This window comes from Anopheles moucheti, chromosome 3, assembly GCF_943734755.1.
Source record: "Anopheles moucheti chromosome 3, idAnoMoucSN_F20_07, whole genome shotgun sequence".
NCBI classification, from domain to species: domain Eukaryota; kingdom Metazoa; phylum Arthropoda; class Insecta; order Diptera; family Culicidae; genus Anopheles; species Anopheles moucheti.
Window position 1 is genome coordinate 18,620,718 of NC_069141.1, and position 23,956 is coordinate 18,644,673.

The 23,956-nt window shown below is 41.7% G+C and overlaps 2 protein-coding genes across 3 annotated transcripts; both read right to left on the reverse strand.

The window, feature by feature from the left end:
- Positions 1–1,120: 1,120 nt before the first annotated feature.
- On the reverse strand, positions 1,121–4,092 carry LOC128300597 (uncharacterized). The gene is made up of 9 exons (XM_053036719.1): positions 3,320–4,092; positions 2,978–3,077; positions 2,818–2,907; positions 2,596–2,751; positions 1,738–1,742; positions 1,587–1,686; positions 1,360–1,515; positions 1,236–1,280; positions 1,121–1,132 (listed from the first exon to the last, which is right to left on the reverse strand). Exons 1-9 carry the CDS (start codon positions 4,090–4,092, stop codon positions 1,121–1,123), a joined length of 1,437 nt encoding a protein of 478 aa, XP_052892679.1.
- Positions 4,093–5,474: 1,382 nt separating this feature from the next.
- Positions 5,475–23,918, reverse strand: LOC128303199 (plasmanylethanolamine desaturase). Of its 2 annotated transcripts, XM_053040067.1 has the most exons (7): positions 22,531–22,616; positions 15,154–15,557; positions 10,324–10,507; positions 6,662–6,873; positions 6,348–6,566; positions 6,089–6,258; positions 5,475–6,005 (listed from the first exon to the last, which is right to left on the reverse strand). In XM_053040067.1, exons 2-7 carry the CDS (start codon positions 15,277–15,279, stop codon positions 5,915–5,917), a joined length of 1,002 nt encoding a protein of 333 aa, XP_052896027.1. In that variant the 5' UTR covers positions 15,280–15,557; positions 22,531–22,616; the 3' UTR covers positions 5,475–5,914. The 2 variants fall into 2 exon arrangements, with proteins under 2 accessions (XP_052896027.1, XP_052896028.1); XM_053040068.1 differs by lacking the exons at positions 15,154–15,557; positions 22,531–22,616 and adding an exon at positions 23,799–23,918.
- Positions 23,919–23,956: the final 38 nt, after the last annotated feature.

Sequence of the window (23,956 nt, forward strand, 5' to 3'; positions counted from 1 at the left end):
AGTAGCCTTGAAATGGGCGACGAAAAATTTTATATACAACTGTAAATGATAATTCATTCATTACCTATCGTTTAGCTTTAAATATGTTTCCATCATACCTGTACAGCTGTGCCCAATGTAACGAGAACTTTCATTATGTGCAATGGATCGTTCCAATATTTTATCACTGTACATAAAGTGCTGATAAAATATATAAAAAGTTGGAACGACAGATAATATGACGCTGGCAGAAATTTTCCTGGAGCCGTCCACATTTCGACACCTATGATTTTCGAATAAAATATCAGCGGCTTCAAAAGCTGGCGAAAGCCTTCAACGGTAGCCATTTGTAAATGAATTAAATCACCAAGTAAGCAAACCTGTACAGTGATATAGAAATAAACGATTTCTAACAGATAATCTGATCGACCTATCAAAATGCACACCAATGTACAACTGATAAGTAGTTCTTTCATGGTACGCAGTTCCATCATCACTTCATTGGTGAGGTGTGTGGAATCAACAGTTTCTTCGCTTCATTATTTATTACTAAGCGAGAGGAACATCTGCGTGTAGTGCAGCGTTGCAATTATAAACGCAATTAAATCACCCGTGCGAAGTTATAAACCAATCTGATGAGAAATAGTTATTTGTGGTATAATAATTGTATCTAGCAGCCAATTCGTAATATTAGATTCAAAATATTTTTGTAAATTATTGTTTAGCCTCAATAAAGGAATTTTAATTTCCACACTAAGGGAAAAAAGAAATATAAAATATATAAAATATCGTATCAAATGTCTATGAAATGCTTTAAAGCATTTTATTGTTTAAACATTGTGACTTTCAGACAGCTGTTTGTTTGCGTTTAATACATTTCAATTTGTTAGCTTACTACTCAAAAGATTGTAATATTTGTGCACAATAAATCGTTCCTTCATAGCCTAGTTCTGTTAAGTATAACAATGTTCGATTTCTTTTAAAATGACCATAAATCTCACTCTAATTAACATTCGATTACCATTTTGATTCCCTCTCGATTGAATTTGCATACAATGCAATGCTATCACTCTGCCCACTACTATCAGTGCTACTACTCTTACCGAATTTCTCTTGTTTATAGAATTCAATATTTAGAGCATTAATTTCTTGACTAAATAAGATTAATAAAACGAAAAGAAATGTTAATTTAAAACAACATTAATAATCAATAAGCATCGGAAATATAAATAAATAAAAATAAGCATCATACTAACATACTGCATAATCATTACGAAAAACTGATACAATCCTCTCAAGACCTGGAAGTGAGTTGTGAACCAAACATTATATTAAGAACGCAGGCTGAACAAGTTTGGAATTACTCAACAACATACTTACGCTCATGTACGTCTCAAAGTTCATGTGTATAAAACCGCAAGCTGTCAACAACATGGGACGCTGCTGTCTGCAGAACAGCAAGAGAAACTCTTTCTGTTCCCTAACCGGATGATTATACCAATGCATCGAGACTATTTTGCTGTACATTTCATCAAGCTTTACAAAGCAAATATTTACTTATTTGTCATATTCGAAGCACACCTTGTATAAGATTACTTATTGCTTACCTTAACTTCTGCGAAATGACCGATGATAAAATAGATAGTAAGCTCTCCAAACAAAACCAACAAAAAGCAGTACGTGGAATACCAATACGTCAAAAGGAAACTTTTTCATTAATTGCATAAATGAGAAATGGTACAAGAAACGACTACATACCAACACTACCAGCAGCATGCAGACACATATGGTAAAAAATCCCATTTCAACCATAGCAAGGCCAACCAATCCGAAAGTTTCTTCAGCAATGTTCAAGAACCTGGGATGATCGAAGCAAAAATGACAGTAAATAAATCGCATATCACTGCAACAGCCTTCTGTTTACCTAGTCGTCAGTTTATGATCGTTAATGCACTGTAGTCACTTCTGTCGTATTTCCACTCCCTTTTCAACATCCCTCTCGAGATCATTCAGCATGGCTCCAAGCTTGACCGAATGTATCATGAAGATGCTTCAGTCAATGCGTTCATCGAACACATCAGGCAAAGATAATACTACTCCACTTTTCAAATAGGCCAGCAGATGATACACTCCAAACCCGCGTGATCCAACCGTGATCGAGATATTCGTAACACGAAATAAAATTCACAGATCAGTACGGTTGAGCACTGCAACTTCTGCACCCCCTACGGTTACTGTTGAGCTTTGTGAAATCAATAGTTTACATCCTTCTATATTTTTTAATAAGCGTGTGGAATATCGACGAACGGTGCAGCATTGCAAAAGCCTCCATCGCACATCTGTTTCATACTATTAAGCAATTATAAGCACAATTAACCCCATGGTAAACTGCTAACCATGCTCATGAAAATAATGCTACAAACACCACAGCGGCTGTGCTCATCATTTCTAATGTGTTTTTTTTCTTAAATTGTTTTCAAAAATATTCACCACATGCTCTACTTTAAAACGTTCATTGCAAGTGCAAACACCTGATATAGCATTTTCATAATCTGTATTAAAGAAATAGATAATTTTAAACATTTTTCCAACCCCCACCGAAACCTGTGCTCTTACCTGTGTGTACGTTTCGTAATTAACCGGTGTAAGTCCGGCAATCGACATACCGGATGGTTGTTGCGCTCGTAGCAAAAGTAGTTTGTATTCCTTCTGCCGTCGATCGTCCAGTAAATACCAAGGAAAATGAACCAAACTGATGTGCAGTTCGTCGACCTTAAATAATTGAAGTAGTATTACTAATGTTCAGTTCTACATATTCCCCACCAACATTCGTCTCACCTTTCCCTCAATGACAGCTCCCAACACAAAATGTACCGAGAGATCAATGAACAGGGCAAAGAGTATGGGATACGCTGCGTACCAATCGGTCTAGAAAACACAATACGATTCGTAAATGATCTTTTTTCTGCAAGTGGCCCTTAAACGTTTGGATAGTTACTAGAAATATTATCAGCATATTGGCGCAAATGCCGAACACACTACAGCCCACCTGAGCTAGGTTGATCATACTCCACAAATCGGAAAATTTGTCAAAATATCTAGAAATTAAGATAAATCATTCGTTAGCACGTTTGGATATATTTGAAGACTTTTACTTCAATTGGTTCCGTAACATGTCGGATTATTGTAATTCACTAAAATGAATGATAGTAAAATCTATCTCGAAATCCATTATATGGCTTCACCTGATCGATCATCATCGATCAAGGGCACTGAGTTCAATAATTTTGAAGTTACAAAGATATCAATCCATCAATTCCATCATAATCGCGTTACTTACTCAACAACCTGCTGATGTTCCACTAGACACTGTCTCCACTTATGATTGACCTTCTCGATTACATCCGTTGCTGTTCGCCTTTGGTAACCCGGATCACGCAACAGCTCACTCAGCTCGTCCAGATGAAAGCGCAAAATGTCCACGTAAAGCAAGCCATTGATGGTGAAATAGGCGCACAAGTAATCGACCAAAATCAACCCACAGACCCCGGTGACGTAGAATGCAAGCTGCAACGTGATAGTGCCCCAGTACCCTCTCGTTACCGTCCAATCCACGTACGGAATTTCACAGAAAAATAGCAACATTATGCGACCCTCGGTAAAGTACATGAACAGTGGGTTGACAAAAATGAGAGACAGCGAAGAAAAGTAGCCCACCATCATGATATATCCGAGAAAGTACAGTACACGGCTGTACTTCAACACCACCGGATATTCGTTGGACGTTTCGGAATACTTGATGTACATCTCCGACTCAATTGTGCCGGTCAGTAAGCGGATCGGGTCACCATTCCGGATCATCGTAAAGTATTTGATCATCAGCGCAGCCCCGGTACAGATGAGCGATTGCGTCTCCAGCATCTCGAGCGCATTATGTCGGTACTTGTATCCCGTCCAAACGTGGAAAGCCAGAAACAGTAAAATCTGCGTCACACTCGCTATACGTCCCCAATTAAAGCCGTGATACTTCTCCCAAATACCAGCACCAAGAAGACGGCTGGAAATCTTCAGCCTCTTAAAACTTGCGTTGTAAAACTCCATTGCGGATCTCATTTCGAATTGGAACACTTTCCGTAGGATGTTGCTTTAAAACTGCCCATCCAGCGTTCGTAGACTCGCAATACGTTCTTGCAACAGGTACATGGTAATTTATTTATTGTGACATGCTTTCTCTTCCGATTGACAGACGATTGAATATTTTATTATGTGTGCTTCAAATATGATTGGCAGAATACGTGCCCAGCTTAAAAAAATGGAAACGCTATATTCTGCACAGAAAACATTCAATGCATCATCTAGAATTGCAAGACAAACGAAAAAAAAAAATACATCCAGAATGTCCTTAAGTTTGCATCTCTTTTTTATTAATCATACTCTTTGCGATGTTATTGATTCTTGCTTGCAAGCGATGCATTCTGCAATTCATTCACTCTCGGAACGTAAGAATAATCAACTAAAAGCGATTTAATTTCATTCTCTCGCTCTTTTTACTATTAACGTCTTTTTGTGATTCTGTTTTCACACTGTTTTTACATAAGCTACAGTATAAATTTTGTTTCCTCTGCATCTTTTCTGCATAAAAAGCTATCCTGTGCCTCCGTCCTTACTTCTTTCTGTCTTTCTTCTTTGTGTCTATTTTTTGTTTTTTTTTTGCATCGCCTAAAGCTTCAGCAAATATCTTTGTCGTGAGTGTATTTTCTGTACTTCGTTTCGGTATTTGTAAACTAATGTCTAAGCCTTACACATTACAATTGTAGCACAGTGTGTTTATTGTTCCCCGAACGTTTCACCGCTTCAGGCCGCTATAATACATTCGACAAAACGTGATTGTACGATTGAGTCTTACGCTAGTGCAAAATAATCATTTTCTGCAGGTGTTCTTGTGTAGGTATGATTTTTGTTGTTTTTCTCTTACGATTTAGTTTGTTACGCGTTTGTTTGTTGAACTAGCTTTTGTGCTTAGTAGTAAGCAGGCATCCGGTGTGATAAATTTTATATCTAATCAACAATAGTTTGAAACAAAACATGTTTTCTCGTATACCTGTTTGTTTCACCACATACCTCTGTTTAGCATTAAATTAAAACTTTAAGAACAGCCCTACAAATGATTTTAACAAAGTATTTAATAGGTGAATTTTTGCTAACAAAAGACCTCGTGTAAAATTTGTGAAAATTAGAAAGAAGATAACAAAATTTATAATTCTTTATAAGATTTATAAGATCATCATTTAACAACTGTATACAAAGGTGTACGGAATATAAAAAACTTTGCTATTTTCCTAATTTTCTTAAATTGTGTGTTGTTTTGCTAATTATCCTGAGGCTTAAGAATTTTTGATGCTAAAAATATTAAAATATAACGTTCAAAGCCGCTCATGTGCTCTTTTTGTGGAGCCATTAAAATGTTACATTACATACGTCGATTCTGAGCATGCGGAAAAATGTGTAAAGTTTTCATTATAATATCTCTCTCTCTGTTCTCTTTATTTATTTTTTTTTCTTCCTGCCTCTAACTGACGACTGTTGCGTACGTAAAAAGTATCAAAATTGTTCAAAACGCACGTTAAAATATTTCCGAAACGCTAGTTATAATGTGTGCGAGTGCACAAGCAGCACAAAAGCACACATCTACTCTCTCTCCCTTTCTCTCACACACACACGCACACTCTCTCTTTTTCGCTCTCGTTTCCCATTTTTACAACCCTACTGTGCAACTTTATTGTTAGTGTTGGTTGCACAAAATGCGATATTGCTGGTTAGTTGGTATGATTCCGGGTGGTATGCATCCTTTCGTAAAATTCAAAGCAATTGCTATCACGCGGTACAGTCCGGTCGAGGTTGGATGGGCCAGAATGGATGCGACGGTGTGACGGGATCAGGTATGCTTTTGGGCCCACTTTAAATCATCCGCCCGTGGTTTATGTCCGGTCGATAGCTCGATGATTGCCTCCAGCGTGGACCAGAATCTGTTGGGAAGCAAAATGGAAACGCTTAAATTCCTTCACACGAGAAATCAACTTCGATCTATACTTCGAACTAAGATAATTACTTTATCTTTTCCAGCGGCCAGTTGAGCCATCCCGTCGTTATGCAAAAGTAGGTTTCGTGTGGTGCGACGTGATGAATGCGATGATGGCGTCTCGGCAGAATGATGTGGTTATTCTGCAGAAACAGTACCCACCTCGGTAAACCCCAGTAAGTGTGGGACCATTTGTGAATCTGGCAAAGTACAGAATAAACATCAACGTTAACCAGTTCAATCACTCACCAACTACTCCACACAATGCACTTAAGCGACAATGTCTTACCTGATTGGTCATAGCGATGAAGATCGAGCAGAGGAAAAGGTACGCGCTGATAGCATAGTCCTGCTGTATTTCCGCGTTCGTTCTGGTGAAAAAGTTCCACGCCAGCTTGCCAAGTATTGGCAGCGCGACCATAAAGTTGTCCCCGTTCGTTTCGATGAAGTCATGCCGTGTGATGGAGGTCGGGTCGATGTGATGCTCGCGGAACGGTCGAAGAAAGTTCTGCCAGTTAGAAAAGACAAACAGTGAGTTTATCGCAAGCATTACTATTGAAGGCATGGATGCTGCACGAAAGCTCATTCCCGCAAGTAACTTACCTTACCGACGATGGGTAAATCGACGGACCCCCAGGTGTCGGCACCCCAGTGTACCAGCCCGGAACCGAAGTCTGCCGTCAGTATGCCGAAGATGGCCGCCACCACCACGTTGCTGATGCGCTCGAAACGAAAGTGTCTTAGTATTAGGGCGAGATTCAGCACCATCAGCGAGATGCAGATGTAAACGCAGACAAGTTCCTGAGTTCGTTTTCCTGCAAAGATCAACACATAATTAATTTACAGCTCCAATGCGGTATAACAAGCGCAAAAGTTTGTTGGTTACAACTGCCCACCACATTGGAATCCCAACGCGTTTGTTCGTTTTGCTCAAACCGCAATGAATGTACGAATGAATTTGATGTCTCACGCCTTTGCCAGAGACACGAACAAGATTAAAGGCCGTTGGCCGCTCGAGCGAAGATAATTACATCAAACCGCAATGGAATGTCAATTATGGGGTTTTCAAAGAGTCATAATGTCACTAGCTCATTTTCCCCAGCCTACTTTTTTTTGCGCTATAGCTCCGCCGTTTGCGGTCGGTGAATGCGGTTAATTAAGAGCTAATTTATTTTTATCTTCAAATTATGACCTTTAACATTGCCCACTAATGATTTAAATGTCACAAAATATGGTTAACAAAGGTATTTTTAAGAGCAGTTAATTTAACTTTCATTGAAGAATTTTGAAGCGAAGCAACCGGTAAAAATGATTCTTATGTAATCACTTCAATTTAAGTAATCGTCAATTTACGTAATCGTCAATAAAAGATGATCATAATATTAAAAGAAAAACAGAAGCTCAAAGAGATATAAATCGCAATTCAAACAGCATTAGTGCTTCTACCGGGGACAAATTGTCTTTATCGATTTACATTTCCAACCAAATCTTATTTCAAACCCATCGATCGCCAGGGACGGGCTCTACGCGTCTGTCCGTGCAGTCGTATTTCCACGGCCAATTTCGCAGCAATCTCCAATCAATTTATGCTAACCGCAAATCCCGTGACCGACTAAGCATGCCCCATTAGTGTAGCGCACGAGTTGTGAGCAGGTTGTGTTGCTTAAACACCCCCCAGTAACGTCGGCCGGCCGAAAGAAACAAACAGCGCCCAAAATGGAACCACTGGCGCTTGAGTGCTAAGCGGAAGGAAGTAAAAGTACGGCCAGAGGGTAAATATCAACAGTCAAATCACATTTACATAAAACAATCTTTCGGCACCGGCTAATGACCAGGCGGCTCCACCGTCCGAGCTGGAACCTGTAGCGAAAACCATTCAACCAAACAAGCCTGCTGACCGATGGTGATCGCCTGTGCTGGAACTATTTATGTCCAGCCACGCGAACAATGGCGGGCGCGAGTTCTCCTCCGTGGGTACGTGTATTTGTTGCTTGATGAAACCCACTTCCCTTTCGCAGTATACTGTGCCGATGTTTCGGAAAGCCTCGAAGGATGAAGGATCGAAAAGTAGGAGGTTGCTGGACCGCGCTCACAACGGGACCGCCGGTACATTACATCCGGTTCCAATGGCTTTCCGTTCGTGTTGTTCCGTACGCTAATGTTTCCTATCGCTCCGGACTCACACCGAGCAACAGTGCTAATTTAGCTACCAGGAAGGCACGACGAGCCAAAAAGCGTACCCGTGGCCGAACCTCATTCAACAAATATCATCAACCAAGGAGTGTATGTGTGTGCACAAAGAAAAAACACACACACACACACACACACACACACACACACACACACACACACACACACACACACACACACACAGTGAGTGCTTTTATAATTGTTATTGAAGAAAAAAAACACTCACACAATCCCGCTCCGGGGTTCTAAATATATCCGACATTTTGTTTTCTCCTTTGTTACCCCACCCCAGGACTCGTTTTCCGGGTCGCATATCAACTACAGCTGGACATATTTATAGTGCGATACACCTTTTCTAAGCATTCTTCAAGTGACCCGCACGGTTGCCAAATGGAGCATTTATTGTCATCGTCGGTTGAAAGCTTCCAACTCCACGACGAACCAGTTTGACCTTACCCGTACAGTGGAGCGAAACGGCCATTTTTTTTTGCTGTCCACCCTTTGTGTGTCATCGTTTGGTGCCAACATGAAACGGAAAGAAATGATCGAAATATCGAACATCCTTGGCCGTCTCAAGGTTTTAGCTTTCGTTCGAAAGCACTGCAAGAAGGGAACAAAAATTATGCAACTGTCTACGTAGGAACAGCAACAGTATGGCGGAGAAAGTGCAACCGTTCCGTGTATAACCTTGCCAGCGAAGCAACAAACGAACCCGTCACGTTTCGTTCGACAAACGCTTTTGGCACCATTGCAAATGCACTGCTTAAGAGAGGAGATGCCAAAAATATTTCATTTTAATTCCCTAATCAAATAGACAGCTTTGCATAAATTTTGTTCATTGTCTTTTGAAATATATGCAAACTTTAGGGGTGTGCATTGGCAAAATATTTTTTTTAACAATAATGTAATAATATTATTATTTAAAGAAGACATTTTACACGAACTTTACGAAATTTGTGTGCAGTCAAATTACATAACTTAATTTGTTAAGGCAAATTAAAATTACTTTTATCTCTTCCAACACGCAAAAGTTTAAAGAACTGTCAAATTGTGAATTTTTACTAAGTTTTCTATAAATTTTTATACATTTGATCTAAAATCATCTAAAAGTGATTCATCTTCATATTATATGAATGAAAATAATAACCTGTTTTTTATCTAATTTCGAACCCTGATAGTACAAGTGATATGCAGCTTTAAAGAATTTGAACAATTCTGAATTGTGATAGAAATACGTTCAACTATTCAACACATACGATTTGCAAGAATTTTAACTTACTTTTGGTGTATGGAGATTGGTTTAAAATTTTTAAAAGACATGGACCAAGAACTTCAAGAGAATGAAACGAAAGAATTTGACAACCAGAAACCAATTTTGGTTCTTGACTGTCCGTCAGAATGTATCAATTTAGTACACAATTTTTGCTTTTCAAAATTCCTTTTTTCCATTCATTGTGCTTTAATGTCCATTTTTGATAAAAACAAACTCACAAATCCTTTCCGAAATCCATTAGCGCTGATTATCATTTCGCAAAGCACTCCGCAACACTCGACCAACATGGCCTGAGCCGTGGTTTGACAATTTAATAACCTCACTAACCAGCACTAATCGTCAGCACAGCTCGTTCGCTGTAGACAGTGATTAAATCACCCGGAAAGTACCCGCCCAATGCCTGTCCGGTCCGGCAGACGAACGCAGCAACCCGCGACTTAATGACAGTTGTGCAAGCCGATAGCAGTAAAATATGTTCATCCCGCATGTTGTGACTTCCAACACCCTCCCGTGGGTGTGAGCGCACCCGTTGGCGGTTGGTATCTTGCATCTTTCACTCTCGGCATCTTATCGCCGTACGCCGATCGCCGTGCACACGTTGAGAAACGCCCCGGGAAAACGGAACCCCATATGCAGCGCATAATTAAGCCATCACCCAGCCCGTGCTGCAACTGACAGGTCCGCGGGCAGACGAACAAAAACCCTAACACCGTTCCGACACCGTGGTCGCCGCATTGTCCGCGCGACTCGATTATCAAAGCAAAAACAGACCGCACCAACGCATCACTGCGGCGCTACCTACCGTTACTGTACAACTTCGCCAGCTCCTGTGCGCCTTTGTGGCGTGGTCCCCATCGTGGCCGTTTCTCGAGATGGTTCGCAGCGTTGCCTCCGGTCAGATCGGTGCTCGCCAGTATTGTGTTGGAGTTTGGGTCGTCTTCCAGCATGGAGTTCTGGAGTATGTCCTGGTCCGTCTTGACAGGCGTCTGGAAGCAGATTGTATCGACGGATTAGATTAGAAGCGGTCACACCAGATGCAGAAAGAGCAGAAAGATCAAGTTCAAGACCTACGGGAACGTCGACAAAGCCAACGTATTATGCTGTTGTAGCGACCACACCACCCTTCCGCCATTGGTCAAACAGTCCCCGGGGAACGCTACACAAACCGATGGCGTCAACATTCTTGGCGTCAGCGTTCTTAACCACCAGTCGGCACCTCGTGTGATGGTGCAATCCCTTCCCCACAAGGTAACGTGCGGCCACGCCGTTATCAAATTCACTTTGCGCGCGAATGAAGCTGCAGTTTGTACTGCAAAAATGGGCCACAGCACACGCAACTAACCGTGCTCGAGTTTTGCTAGTTTTCCCCCCGAGCCAACGGCGGTTTGCGTGCAGCATGGAAGCAGCACACTCAGCATGGCGCCCGACGAATTGCAACCTGTTCAATGGGTGCTAATGCAACGACAATAGTGTCTCGTTTCCCGCTGGAACGGTCGGCGCAAGGGAAGGCGTATGGGAAGGATGCGAACCTTCCCCAAAGGATGCACAAGAAATGACACGGTTCAACGGAACGGCACAAAGGACAACATCTCCCTTTCCCCGTCTAATGGAGCGATTCATTGGGAAATTATTGTTTTCCTGCTAAAACAAACCCACACACTCGCTGTCACATGATGAGGCGATGATGATGATGACAATCATGATGCACACGATGTGCCGATGGCTATATGTGTCTGTGTGCACTTTAATGCATGAACCGTTTCGCCTTTAGAACAGAGCACCGCTGGGACTTGCACAATGCGTTTAAGAAAATCTAATAATATGACGGAATGAAGCCTCATCAGTCGCACGCCGTGATGTCTTTATCTCGAGCGATTTTCTTGGGGTTCTTCCGATCGATGCACGGTAAATGATATTTGCATCAGTAATCAATCAACAAACAACAGGCCGGGAATTGCTGCAGGTAACTATGATAGATAGAGCTTTGCCAACCGTAATTATAGTCAGCTGCACTTCATGCGTTTATAATAGGAGAATTATATCATCTGTTTGCGAGGCGTTTAATTGTGCTTTTCATGCCGTTGTGTTGTGGGCTGGTAGCAAACGGTGCGTTTGGTAATGGAATTTTTCTAACAATGCAATGAATTGATCATGCATAAATGACTATGAATTAAATCAACAGTACGACCAGCACATTTTCATCGAGTGATGTCTTTAAGAGGCAATGGAGGATCAATCCCCTTGGAGGCCCAGGGCGGAGTTTTTAAAGGAGGGCCTATAAATTTGCTATGGTATTGTCGGTGTTAGGGAGATGTACTTCAAACATGATTTAACAACACCAGCAAAGTCTCGGAAAGATAGCTCCCTTGCGTACACCTCAGAGTTCTGTTGCGTAGCCCAGTAAACGGGCCTAGTAAGCTAGTCTATATATAAACGTTTGTATACGCTAAGCAGAACCATAACGCCACTACTTGGATCACATTTTTTACGATTTACGTACATTTACGATTCCAGATTAACCCAACGCCTTCTACGATTTTTCGCCCAACGTACAGTTTTCAATCGGTTTACTTTACGGTAACAATCAGAGAAATTTCTTAGAAACCTGTTTCGCTCATGTTGATGTTTAAGACCGTTGTTTCAGATTTGCAACAACACAATTGTTTTCAGATTTGCGATACCAGGAAAACATGTTTTTCAAGAGGTGACACCTGCAGTGTGGAATAAATTTGCCCATCACTTTTGCATTGCATACTATCAAACCCGTGAGAGCGATCGCTAGTGTAAGGAAGATGGATGAAACGGAAAGCATCCTTAATCTCGCTCAAACTTTCCGTCGGCTGGTACGAAATTCCATACAAACCAGCTATTTTCAGATTGCCGATACCAGGAAAGCATCCACGGAAGAGGTAGCACCTTGTACAGCAATTTTGGTCGAAAACCGCCTAAAGGTATGCAATATTTAAACACTAACTTTCCCTTTGGTCGAGAAAAATTTCTTCGAAAACTACCAGTTTTTGAATGTATAGTACCAGGAGAGCATCCACGGAAGAGGTAGCTCCTGGTACTGCGCCGTAAGGTATGCAATGTTTATACACTAACTTTGCAACCAACTTGCAATGCAAGTTGGTGCATGCAAGAAACTTGCATGTACCAGCCGAGCAAGATGGCGCCCAACTTCGTACTTGCATGCAACAAACTTGCATGCAAGCTTGCATGCAAACTTGCATGCAAGTTCTTGCAAGCAATTTCTTGTATGCAAACTTGCATGCAAGTTCTTGCATACAAACTTGTATGCAAACTTGCATGCAAGTTCTTGCATACAAACTTGCATGCAAACTTGCATGCAAAAAATTGCTTGCAAGAAATTGCTTGCAAGAACTTGCATGCAAGCTTGCATGCAAGTTTGTTGCATGCAAGTACGAAGTTGGGCACCATCTTGCTCGGTTGGTACATGCAAGTTTCTTGCATGCACCAGCTTGCATTGCAAGTTGGTTGCAAAGTTAGTGTATAAACATTGCATACCTTACGGCGCAGTACCAGGAGCTACCTCTTCCGTGGATGCTTTCCTGGTACTATACATTCGGAAACTGGTAGTTTTCGAAGAAATTTTTCTTCACCAACGGGAAAGTTAGTGTTTAAACATTGCATACCTTACGGCGGTTTTCGACCAAAATTGCTGTACTAGGTGCTACCTCTTCCGTGGATGCTCTCCTGGTACTAAAAATTCGAAAACTGGTAGTTTTCGAAGAAATTTTTCTCGACCAACGAGAAAATTAGTGTCCTGGTCCTGGTGCAATTTCGTTTATACTTTAAAGTCATAAAGTCGATATTCTTCTCTGCATTTAATTTATCACATAGAAACATATGTTTTATATAACCCAGGAAGATATTTTTGATCACTTTTTTTATATTTTTAATTAAATTCTTGCTATAAATTAACTGTTAAATTCCCAAATAACACACAATCGGCACAAATTTTTGGGGCCCCCAACACGACGAGACCCTAGGCGACCGCATACTCCGCATACCGTTTGATCCGCCGCTGTTAAGAGGTATGTTCTAGTGGATATTGGGTGTACAAGTGAGTTAGCAGCGTTTTACAAACATTAACCACAACGGAGACTTTTTCGAGCAAGAATTTCTGATGATATGTGTGGCGTTTTTGGTTGTTGATTGGACATCTCTTCATGCTGTGTTCAGACATTTGGATATTTTCACACACCATAAAAGCGTCATAGCGTATTCAATTAATTTTTTTCGTTTAAATGAGCATTGCAAACAGCCAGAATATGAGTTGACATACTACTTAGGAGTATGTCTATCACGACCATGCTCGACCAATTGTTGCTGTTCTGGATGTTAATTTTTTGAAAGCTACCTTCATCTGGTTAAAGGATGAGAAATTCTACCTCACCTACCTTAAGTTCCAGACTTGGGACCAATCGACTATTTCGATCAATGCATAACGCATTGTTGCAAAAAACGATTCTCAAAAGACAAGTGTTTGTTTTGGTCATTGTTTAGCAGAGAGTTAAAATTATTCCTAGCAATACGGCCTGGCCGCCCCTGAAGAAATTTAAAAAAAATTATTCCTAGTTCCAGATAGATCAAAAATTTAATAACAGTTTACACAAGAATTCCGGCTATTTTGCGTAAAACTGGATATAAATACCTAGAAACTAACTTAAACACCCAACAAACTTTAATTATCTATTTGTTGGAAAAATCGACACCATAACATTCACAGCCTATTGGGAAAAATTTAAAGTCGCTTTTCAAACAGACTCAAATGTGTTGGGCTTTTTTTAAATATTCTATACAGTCTTTTCCTGAGTTACGCGAATAATGCGTGCCAGAGCAATTCGCGTAACTCGAATTACCTTTATTTTTATTTTTTTTATTTAACAGAAGAACGGCCAGGCCGTATATCTACATTACCTTTATAATGTCATTTATATTTAGTATTCATGGAACGACTTCTCCTTTTTACGGTACAAAGCACATTAATAATTGATAGTTTTACGTTTATTTCCACACTTCAGTCAAATTTTTAACTAAATTTATGTTTATAATATAAAACTGTAATGTATTTTTGAAAAATTTGAAATTTGATCAATAAAAAAATCACTTCCTCATACAAAATTACACGAATTGTCAAAAATTTGCTAACCACTTATCTCGAATTCGCATAACTCGAGTGTCGCGTGACGTGGTAAAAGACCGTGGAAAAGAAGAAGACGGAAATTTCATTTTAAAACGTAGGTTCCTCACTACCTGACCATTATAAAAACCCAAAAAAGTGCTCGGCGCAGATAAATGTTTATAATTTTCTTTTACAAGTTCTAACACAAGAAACAAGGATGAAATAATTGGCTGTGTCACAAGCCAACAGCGATTTGGATTTCATTTCTTCGCTCCTTCACCAAGTAATCTTCAAGTCGTAAATTCTGAAAAAGCCAAACAAGACGAATCCTATTGCCCTATTCGCATGGAAGTTCAAACGCAAGCGAAACATTACCATCGATATTTCCTTTACACTACATAGAAAAGGAAGAACTCGAACTCCTGGCCAGTAAAGCGTACAGCGGGTGAAAGTTATGTGCCCGCCAGGGGGTAAAAGCCACCGTACCTTTAAAAATGTCGTCGAGATCTTAATCGCCGAGGTGGACGCCGGCGACAGTGCCATCGGTTGTTCGTTCGCCATCGTCGTCAGTTCCGTGCGTCTCGAGCAGGGTGGAAGCGATATCAAATCCATGCTAGCGTTCCATGAAACCCGAAAACCGTTGACTAAACACACACTTTCACGTACACATGCGCCCGGGAACTGATACACACGGATAAACACGGTGGTTAGCGTCGAAGAAACTGGCCAACCGCTTCTAACCACAGGCTGGCTGGCACAAGTGGCTACACGATTTACGATCCAAAGCAACAGTGTGGGACCTTCCGGTTGCTTACCACTTGCACTTACACACAAACCAACACACTCACGAACAGAAACACTTAACGCGCGTGGACTTTATTCGGGGGTGCCTAAAAATGTAAGATATGCTTTACAAACGAGCGCACGAACCTCCACTAGCACGGCGATACAAACAACACTTGAGTCGCCCCTTTTCGCTTTGCCGTCACTTCCTTGCACAGACGGAACACCACTTTCGTTCCGTTTCGTTTAGGACACAACCTTTTTCGTATCCCCTTGGGGGCGCAAATTGCGTATCGCATATCATTCGATGACCCTAATCAGCAGCCCCAGCGATGGTTGCACTCACGGTGTCATCCGTATCTCGGTGGGAAGGAGCGCACTAGCGCACCCTAGAGAAAGCGAACCAGCCACCGAATGTTGGTCCTTTTCTTGCCGGCTCAAGTTATTTGCTCAATTGGGTGTACATAACCTTCGCCCCTTTTTTTTGTTATGGCCCAGCGTGCTAACGCCTTCGGATTATCACAGTTTATAATTTTTATCTAAACAAAACCGCTACGGGTACGCTTTATGAGCTGGCAGCGTTGCTTTCCCCTTCTTCTTTAGTGTTCAGATGTAAATGTAAAAGCGACCTAAAATGTAAACCATAGATAGCGGACCCGCTTAAGCGTGTAAGGGTGTGTAGTAAAATATCGTTACGAGAGAGAGAGTGAGAAAAAATCCCCCACGGACGCTCCAATAAGAATGACTTCATTATCCAACGCCTGCGGTTGACACTGAATTAATCCACTCAGCATCCACCGTGAGCTTGGGCTGAGGTTGCTTTGTCTCGTTTTTTTTTTGCTTGCTATCAACAGTAATAATAAAGCAATAAACCACCTGTTGGAACAATTTTTGTACGGAGCAAAAAAGAACCTGAAACCATTCTTCATACATTCCACTGTATCTCTATTATTGTCGCTCTTAATAGATGGATGGACAAAGTGGAAAAAATAAAACATAGAACATACGTGTTCTATAACACATTTTAGTTCCCATCCCAAGAACATCCATACAGTACCGATAACAAGAATCACTGGGCGCCTCCATCGCCGAGAAATTCCCTGCCAGTGCGTTCTAGCGTGAGGTTTTAAAAGTGCAACACCACTTCGTGTCTGGAATGTTCCCACAATTAAATATGTATCGCAAGTGGTGTATCCCATTCTCCCTGCAAACCAATCCCGTTCGATCGGTTCGAGGGGAAAACCCCGTCCGAAGTGATGCGATTTGTATATTTCATTAACTCAACCATAACTTATTGATGGGCAGCAATTGCTGTTTTTCTCACGATATATCCAACCACTGAACCGAAACGGGGCACTTCCGATTCCTTTTTAACGGCAAAGCCAAACATCAACACAAATGTTTGTCTTCTTCACTTGTAACCCCATTGTAATGACCATGGCAAAACTTTGCCTCCAGTGTTGGAGCGCACAAGCCTGGGGAACGGTGGGGCCAAACTTTTCTTGATCAAACAACTCTGGCACAAGTTACACTGCAATAATTTCTGAACCATCGGACACGATGTGCGATGCCGAAATATTTCACCACCAATCTAACCGTCACATTGACCTTCGATCTGGAGGAGGGAATACCCAAAAAAAACAAACCCCATCGTCCCCATGGGGTGCAGTATCGCAACATCCGTACGATGGGTTGACATTCTCTGTCTGGGGGACAACGGAGGCAAAAAAAACACACACACACAACATCGATTCTAGCTCGTTCTCCAACTTCTCGGTCAAAGTGTTTATAAGTGAGTGCCGTAGTATGACGTCATACCCATCACACCATGCACCTTCCCTACCCTTAAAAACTACAAACAAACAAACGAACAAAAAAACCTGTCCGACACAACCTTGCGTGCTGGCATAGTCTTGTGACCGCATGCAGCCACTCAACATTCGTTAGCGTCCACCAAAAAAAAACAAAAAGTACAACCCCCGGCTCAGGATGTACATTTCACAAAAACTGAAAACCGATCCGTACCAAAGGCGAGGTGTCACAGCGTCATCGTGCTCGTCGCTGTCGCGTCGCGGCTCGCAAAATTCCTGTGACCTCGATGATGGATTAAGACAAACCCGAACTACAGCCGGACTAGCGGCGTTGCAAGAAAGGTGCAGGTGGAAATGGTTTATGCCCCGGGGGAAGGGCAGAAGGGCCAATTTTGTGTCCGAACGGTAGCCAAGCAAAAACGGCAACCGAACGGAAAGAAAATTCGAACCGACTCGGTAGGTTATATCCGGACGATGGGACCCAGAGTTGGGTGGGTGGTACGAACGGACGTTACGGGTTACCTAAAAATAAAACCTCCAAAATGAGTGGAACGAAAGTGTAGGTAATCTTTTTTACTTTTGCCGACCGTGAAGCGGTGAGTTTCGGCGAGCGTTTGCAAGACTGCGTGGTACAACCACCATTGAAGGTGTAGCTGTCGATCGTAACCCATCACCGGACCGGCTATGGATCAATCACATAATTGAGCGCGTTGTAAACGCGTCATATTGTATGGAATTCTTTTCTTTGTCGGTTTGGTGCGATGTTTGGTTGTAAAGCTATGTGGTGTATCAGAAAAAAATAACTCTATTTGCTCTGTTAGATTTTTTTGGCTGGCTCTATTTAGCATTTTCTGAATGTGGAAGTTATTCTGCTCACGGTCATTTTTTGTTGTTTTTTTTTTCTAAACAGATCTCTATCGCTGTTATTGGATTGAAAGTATTTTTTTACAATAGGCATTCAATAGTCAGTAAAAAATTAAAATTAAACAATGTAATCTAGTGCTTGTCGAGTTTGGTGTTGGGCAGTGGAATACGGACCCGATTGTAGGATTCAATTTGTTCGATCTCGATTAAAAGACGCATGTGTAAGCGTCTGACGTTCAAATATTAATTGGGTCATTTGCGAACCAGACATGGGAAACGTCTGATGAGATCCCCACCACCACACTGAAGGAAAATGAGATCCTCATGGAGGATATAAAAGAAGTCAAAATTTGTGTTTCGACCTCTTTTTTCCTGCAACCTTCTTGTCGCGACAAGAAACACCGTGTGGACCCCAGGATGAACCCCAGTGTCGGCATAACATCGGCTCTTATCAGAGCTATCGAATCTGTTAAAAGATATTAAACGAACAAAACACACCGTAGGACATCCCCGTACGGAACACAATAATCAGATCAGATTAATCTGGATCCTTTAGATACCGTGAACAAATTCAAGATTAGGATGCGAAACAAAAGACCAGTTTCTTCAAGATCTAAATATAGCATTATTGAAATTTAATTCTGGGAAATTTGTCATGATTGGAATCCAAAAGTGGCATCCATAGCACTCAATATGTTGATGGCTATATTTGAATCTGAACATCATAACAAATTTAGACGTAAAGCTGACCACAAATCTAATCATGTTTCATGAACTTAAGCAATTGGAACGTAAGAGAATTTGGGACAAATTATTTACTTTTCATTCCGAACGAACAATTCCTTGAAGACATTATGGATACCAATTCGCAGAACGTTGTTTTGAGCAGTTATTGAGTCCTAGAATGTACTGTCTATCCTCTTAACGATTTATCAGTTACAGTTTACTGTGGGTAATATTCAGTTTATGAAAAAAGGACTTTCCTTTCATTTATCAATCCTTTTCAGTCCGCTACATTTTTGTTTGCTCTAAGCATAATAACCCCACGTCAGAAACATTTTCATCACACTTATCAATCTATCTCCATCAACTCGGTCATTCCACTCGGGCCACTTTATTTGCCTACTTGATTTGGCAGTTTTTACCGCACATCTTCGTTACACTACCGATGGGGTAGCTGCCACAGCGGCGACGAGTACGAAACTGCCGCACCGCTTATTACATTGTGTGGCTTATGAAAGGTTAAACTTTACTTGATGAGCCATCAATTACCGGGGCACCAAGTGAATTGACTCAAGTGACGGTGAAATTTCGCCACGGTCCCGAATGAAGCCGAACGAAATGCCGAAGGTACACGGTACGCCTGGGACCGAAAACTCACCCCCCCATTCGGTGGTGAGCCACACACACACACACAGTGCGATTACTTTAGTACCGCCACCCATGCCGCTCGTTTATTATCTTTCATCCATTAAACTTATGACCAATGTTGGTCGTATGGGCGTGCGTGATCGTCAAAAACCGGGCAGGTACCATTTGCCGTGCGGTGGTCTCGCGAGTACACGGTGCGTTTGCTTTTTTGAGCTTATCAATTATTAGATCTGTTTGGAGTTCGTCTTTGCTAAGCTACCGAATAAAAAACCCGGGGCGACCCGGGCCGAGGAGTGGCAGATGAGATCATTACGACCACAACGAGCATTTGGGATTGTGAGGAGGGGTAGGAGAAGAGGAAGGGGAGGGAGAAAAGTGAGACTATCACGAAACATTGCTCACGTAGTCATTTTAAAATTGCTCTTTTTGTTTCAATTTCTTACATTTTGATTCATTTTAAGACCTCCTTCAAACTTCAAGTATGGCTCAAGTAAATTAGGGTGTTAAATAATTAAATAATAGAAACAAATCTTAAAATTAAGAAAATTAACAAACCTTTAAAGGATCACAATTATAAAAAGGATCAGTATCAGATAATCTCCAAATTAAGCTTTGCACAGAAGAATCAGTTTTAAGGACTCAAAAGTAGACTTTTACCTTACGTCAAAGAGATCGCCATTTTTTAAAAGATAAACAAAAACGTCAACCTGTTCGTTGAATGTCATGAATTGGAGATAATTGCATTTGACGTTTTAGCACTGTTTCGTAATTCAATCTGTATCTTTGGAACTGAGTGACTTGTGTACTTCAGATAAGAGTTAGTGCCAAAGTAATTTGTCAAATCAACCACAATTGAATCTTTTAGAGTGTTTATAGATAATTATCATGGAATACAGCTGTAATCATACAATTAAACATCAATTTTCCTGCTGCACTATTTATGCATGAGTCCTTCTCGAGTCCTACTATCTGTTACCCAGACGACAGCATAACCAATGTCCTTTCGTACCAAGTACACCATCGATATATCGATATTGCAACAGTCGGCATGAATTATTAAATGAGCAACGGCGCAATTTATACGATTCCCCGGCAAAGTTTATGTACTGTAAATACTGTAAAGCGACCATAAAAATCAACAGCTGCATCACCCCGATCGACATGTCGGTGTCCGTATCTTATCGAACTTTATAGACCCCGGTGCCCGATTCCGTCGCTTCGTTTCACATGTCTCGAATCGTAAAGCTTCGAACACAGATTTACGATATCATATACCGATACCTGCATTGCACGCTGCTTTACCGAACGTGGAATGTACCACATGTACGATCCCCACAGACACTCGGATGTATTGCATTTGCCCCGGGATAGGCTTCCTGTAAGTCCACCAGCAATGCGCTTCGTCAACGGTTGGAAGTGTTACTCTTCCCATCACAAACTGCACGTGGAAGGTTCATTCCATTCGACTGAGTGATTTAAAAGTTCATCAAGCAAATACAGAAACCTCACAGCAGCACTGAGGAGCTTTGTCAACTGTGCCACAACGAACTGGCAGCACTAGCGCTTATTGAAGTAGCAGACATCGTCACCAGTTACTGCGAAAACCCTGCACCAGGATGCATCACCGAAATCACCGCTAAAGGTGCTTTCATGGTTGTTTTTATGTTTCGCTTTTCCTTCCAACAACGTTTGAAGGTCTTTTAGCTTTTTGAACCCTGCAAGAAAGTGAGCGAGAGAGAAAGAGAGAAAAAGAGAGAGAGTACGTCACGAACATGAGCTCTCCCTTTGTGTGTCAAATTTGAAAATGGCCAACGGAAAGGTCATCAGAAAAAAAAACATGAAAAACAGCAATAAAGCTTTGGGAGCTTGAGTAGTTTTATGCTACGGTGAGGCCACGTTCTATGGTACGTTTGAGGTACTAAATTTTTAAACGAAGATACCACCGCAATCCCCCAACATGTACCGGCAACCGGTCAAGAAGTCATACCGTGAGTCGACTTTGGTTGACTTTTATGTCCGCTGGTTTGAGTTTGAGTGCCATCGGTCTTTTACCAGCAGCTGCAAAGTGCTCACTAAGATACCCCAAGTACCTGCAACTATTCTTAGAAAGCATTTGCAAACCGGCATTCCTTTTTTTTTCCTTGAATGTTCCTTTAAGAATTGAACATTTTACCACCAGTATTAATGTTTTCCACACTGTAAATGTCACAATACCATTCTCCTGATTTTGAAATAGAAGTGAAGTTCCAATTTTTCCCGGAAAATCCCATTTCAACACTGTTCTACTTCGCCGATGTCAGTAGGTCAACTATTAAGCTATCAGAGAAAATAAATTGGGTCACAGACACGTTCACTTTTCGACACCTTTTTTGTTGTTTTTTTCTTCTTTTTTGGGGGTTTCCCCTCTTTTGCTTCACAAAACTTCAGCCTACGATGATTCACACATTCTTCATTCCCACGTGTTCGAGGCGCCAGCAGTTCGATGGCCCCAAGTTCCACATGGACACCGTCCGCATACGACCAAAACGGGCCACTCCATTACACGGGAAAGCAACCAGTGAACGAACCTCCTTCCGGGGCCCGACCCCTTTGCTGGTGGACATTTTTCGACAGCCTTCTCCACCCTCCCACGGGTTTCCTGTTGCAATTCCCTCCAATCCTTCCGTGCGAGTGTCGCAACGGGAATCATTAATAATTCACCAACCACACGCTCGCTCGAATCCCTTCGCAGGGAGTAGCGCAAAAGACAGCGACGTCTTTCGGCCACAGGGGCCGTGTTTTGTCGTTGTTTTTATTTCACTAAACATCGACAACGGTGCTCGTTTTCAAATATCCTTAAGTTTGAAGTCACTTATTTTAATTGTGGTTTATTAATTATTGAAATATTTCCAACCAAAACCCAGTCCGATACATGAACACTTCGCAAAAAATCAACAAAAACACAGCTGAACACTGCTCACACACCGATGGGTGCCGATGATCTCATCGCAGACAGAAATCACAACAAAATCCCTGAACGCTCACTGCCACTTACTATGCTCACTCGCGCTTGTGTGTGCTATGCAGCATATACTGGTGAGCACAACAACAACAGCAAAACCTCATCTCACAAACAAACACTAACTCACTAACGCTTTTGCTCGGACCATCCGACCGAGCGCACCGTACACCGTTCCGCCCTGTGCAACTCACACGATCTTTGCCTGACCAGCGACAAACGGTGACTGAAAGTCGCAACGGAAAAGAATGTTTCAAATCGCTGCCCCGTCCGTCGGCTGTCGAGGGGGTCTGTATTGCACCGTACTGCAATGTATGTACTGGTGTGTATTAGTTCCGAAGCCAACGGTGGTACACTGTGGAACGGATTGGTCGCTTCTTTCGTCCTTCGCGTGTAATAATAAAAAAAAAGGGAAACAGAACCAGAATATCCCCGGCTGCGTTCCATTACCGCACGAAACGTGCCATGTCTGGGAGGTCCTGGCATCGAACACACGCTCAGACCGAACCGTGGGTCCTTTATGGTACGCTTTTGGGTGGAATCGGTGTGGACTAACCAATCCGTGAGGGTTGTTTTTCTTTTTTCATTACAGTGGAAGGGCACGGGTGAGTTGTGAAAATGGTTGTGAAGTCTCCGACGCCGCACGAATTACTCAATGGAGACGCATGGTTCATCACGCTTTCGCTAACGAACGGCACGCACACATACACACATACTCACATGTCGCACGTTATTTTTGCGTGTTCGACTTTGACGATGTTTTGCCTCCCTTTCTTGCGTACACTTCCTTCGCTTACGCTGTCAACGGTTGTTACGCTTACCTTTAGCCTAAATGCACTGATGAAGTTGTTCAGAAATGAAATTCGATTCGATTAATACACCAACCCAATCAAAAATGCGTACGAAAACCAGCTACATGGTAGCAATTTCGTTAACATTGCCTCTATATATGATGTTTTTACTGCTTTTTCTTCCTCACTCTCTGGTTTTTTGACACTCCGTTGCGTACACACATACACGCGCAACGCGCCAGTGACGATGTGAAGTAATTAGAGCCTTTCATTGAGACCGCGACCGCGGCAGTGATAAAAACTCTTAAATAACCCGTATCAATAAACTATCGATGTATGATTAGCCGATATCACTGATGACCGTGTGACCAATTAACGCACAATACCTCTGCACCGCCGTGCACATTCATGATAGATTGTTGTGTGCTTATGTTGCTCATCTTATCGATGGAATTTCATTTAAACTGTTTCACTGGTTTATCATTTAAAAAAAGAAAGGGTTTCTTACTTTACCTAGTCATGATTACGCGGTGAAGTGTGACGTCATGGGAGATGACACTTTCAGGAACTCTTTGTTACGCGATGGGTGATCGTTCGCTGTGAAGTTGTTTCACAAATTAACAGCCACCTAATAGCGATCTCAACACAGCGTACTAATTGTTTCTAGGTTA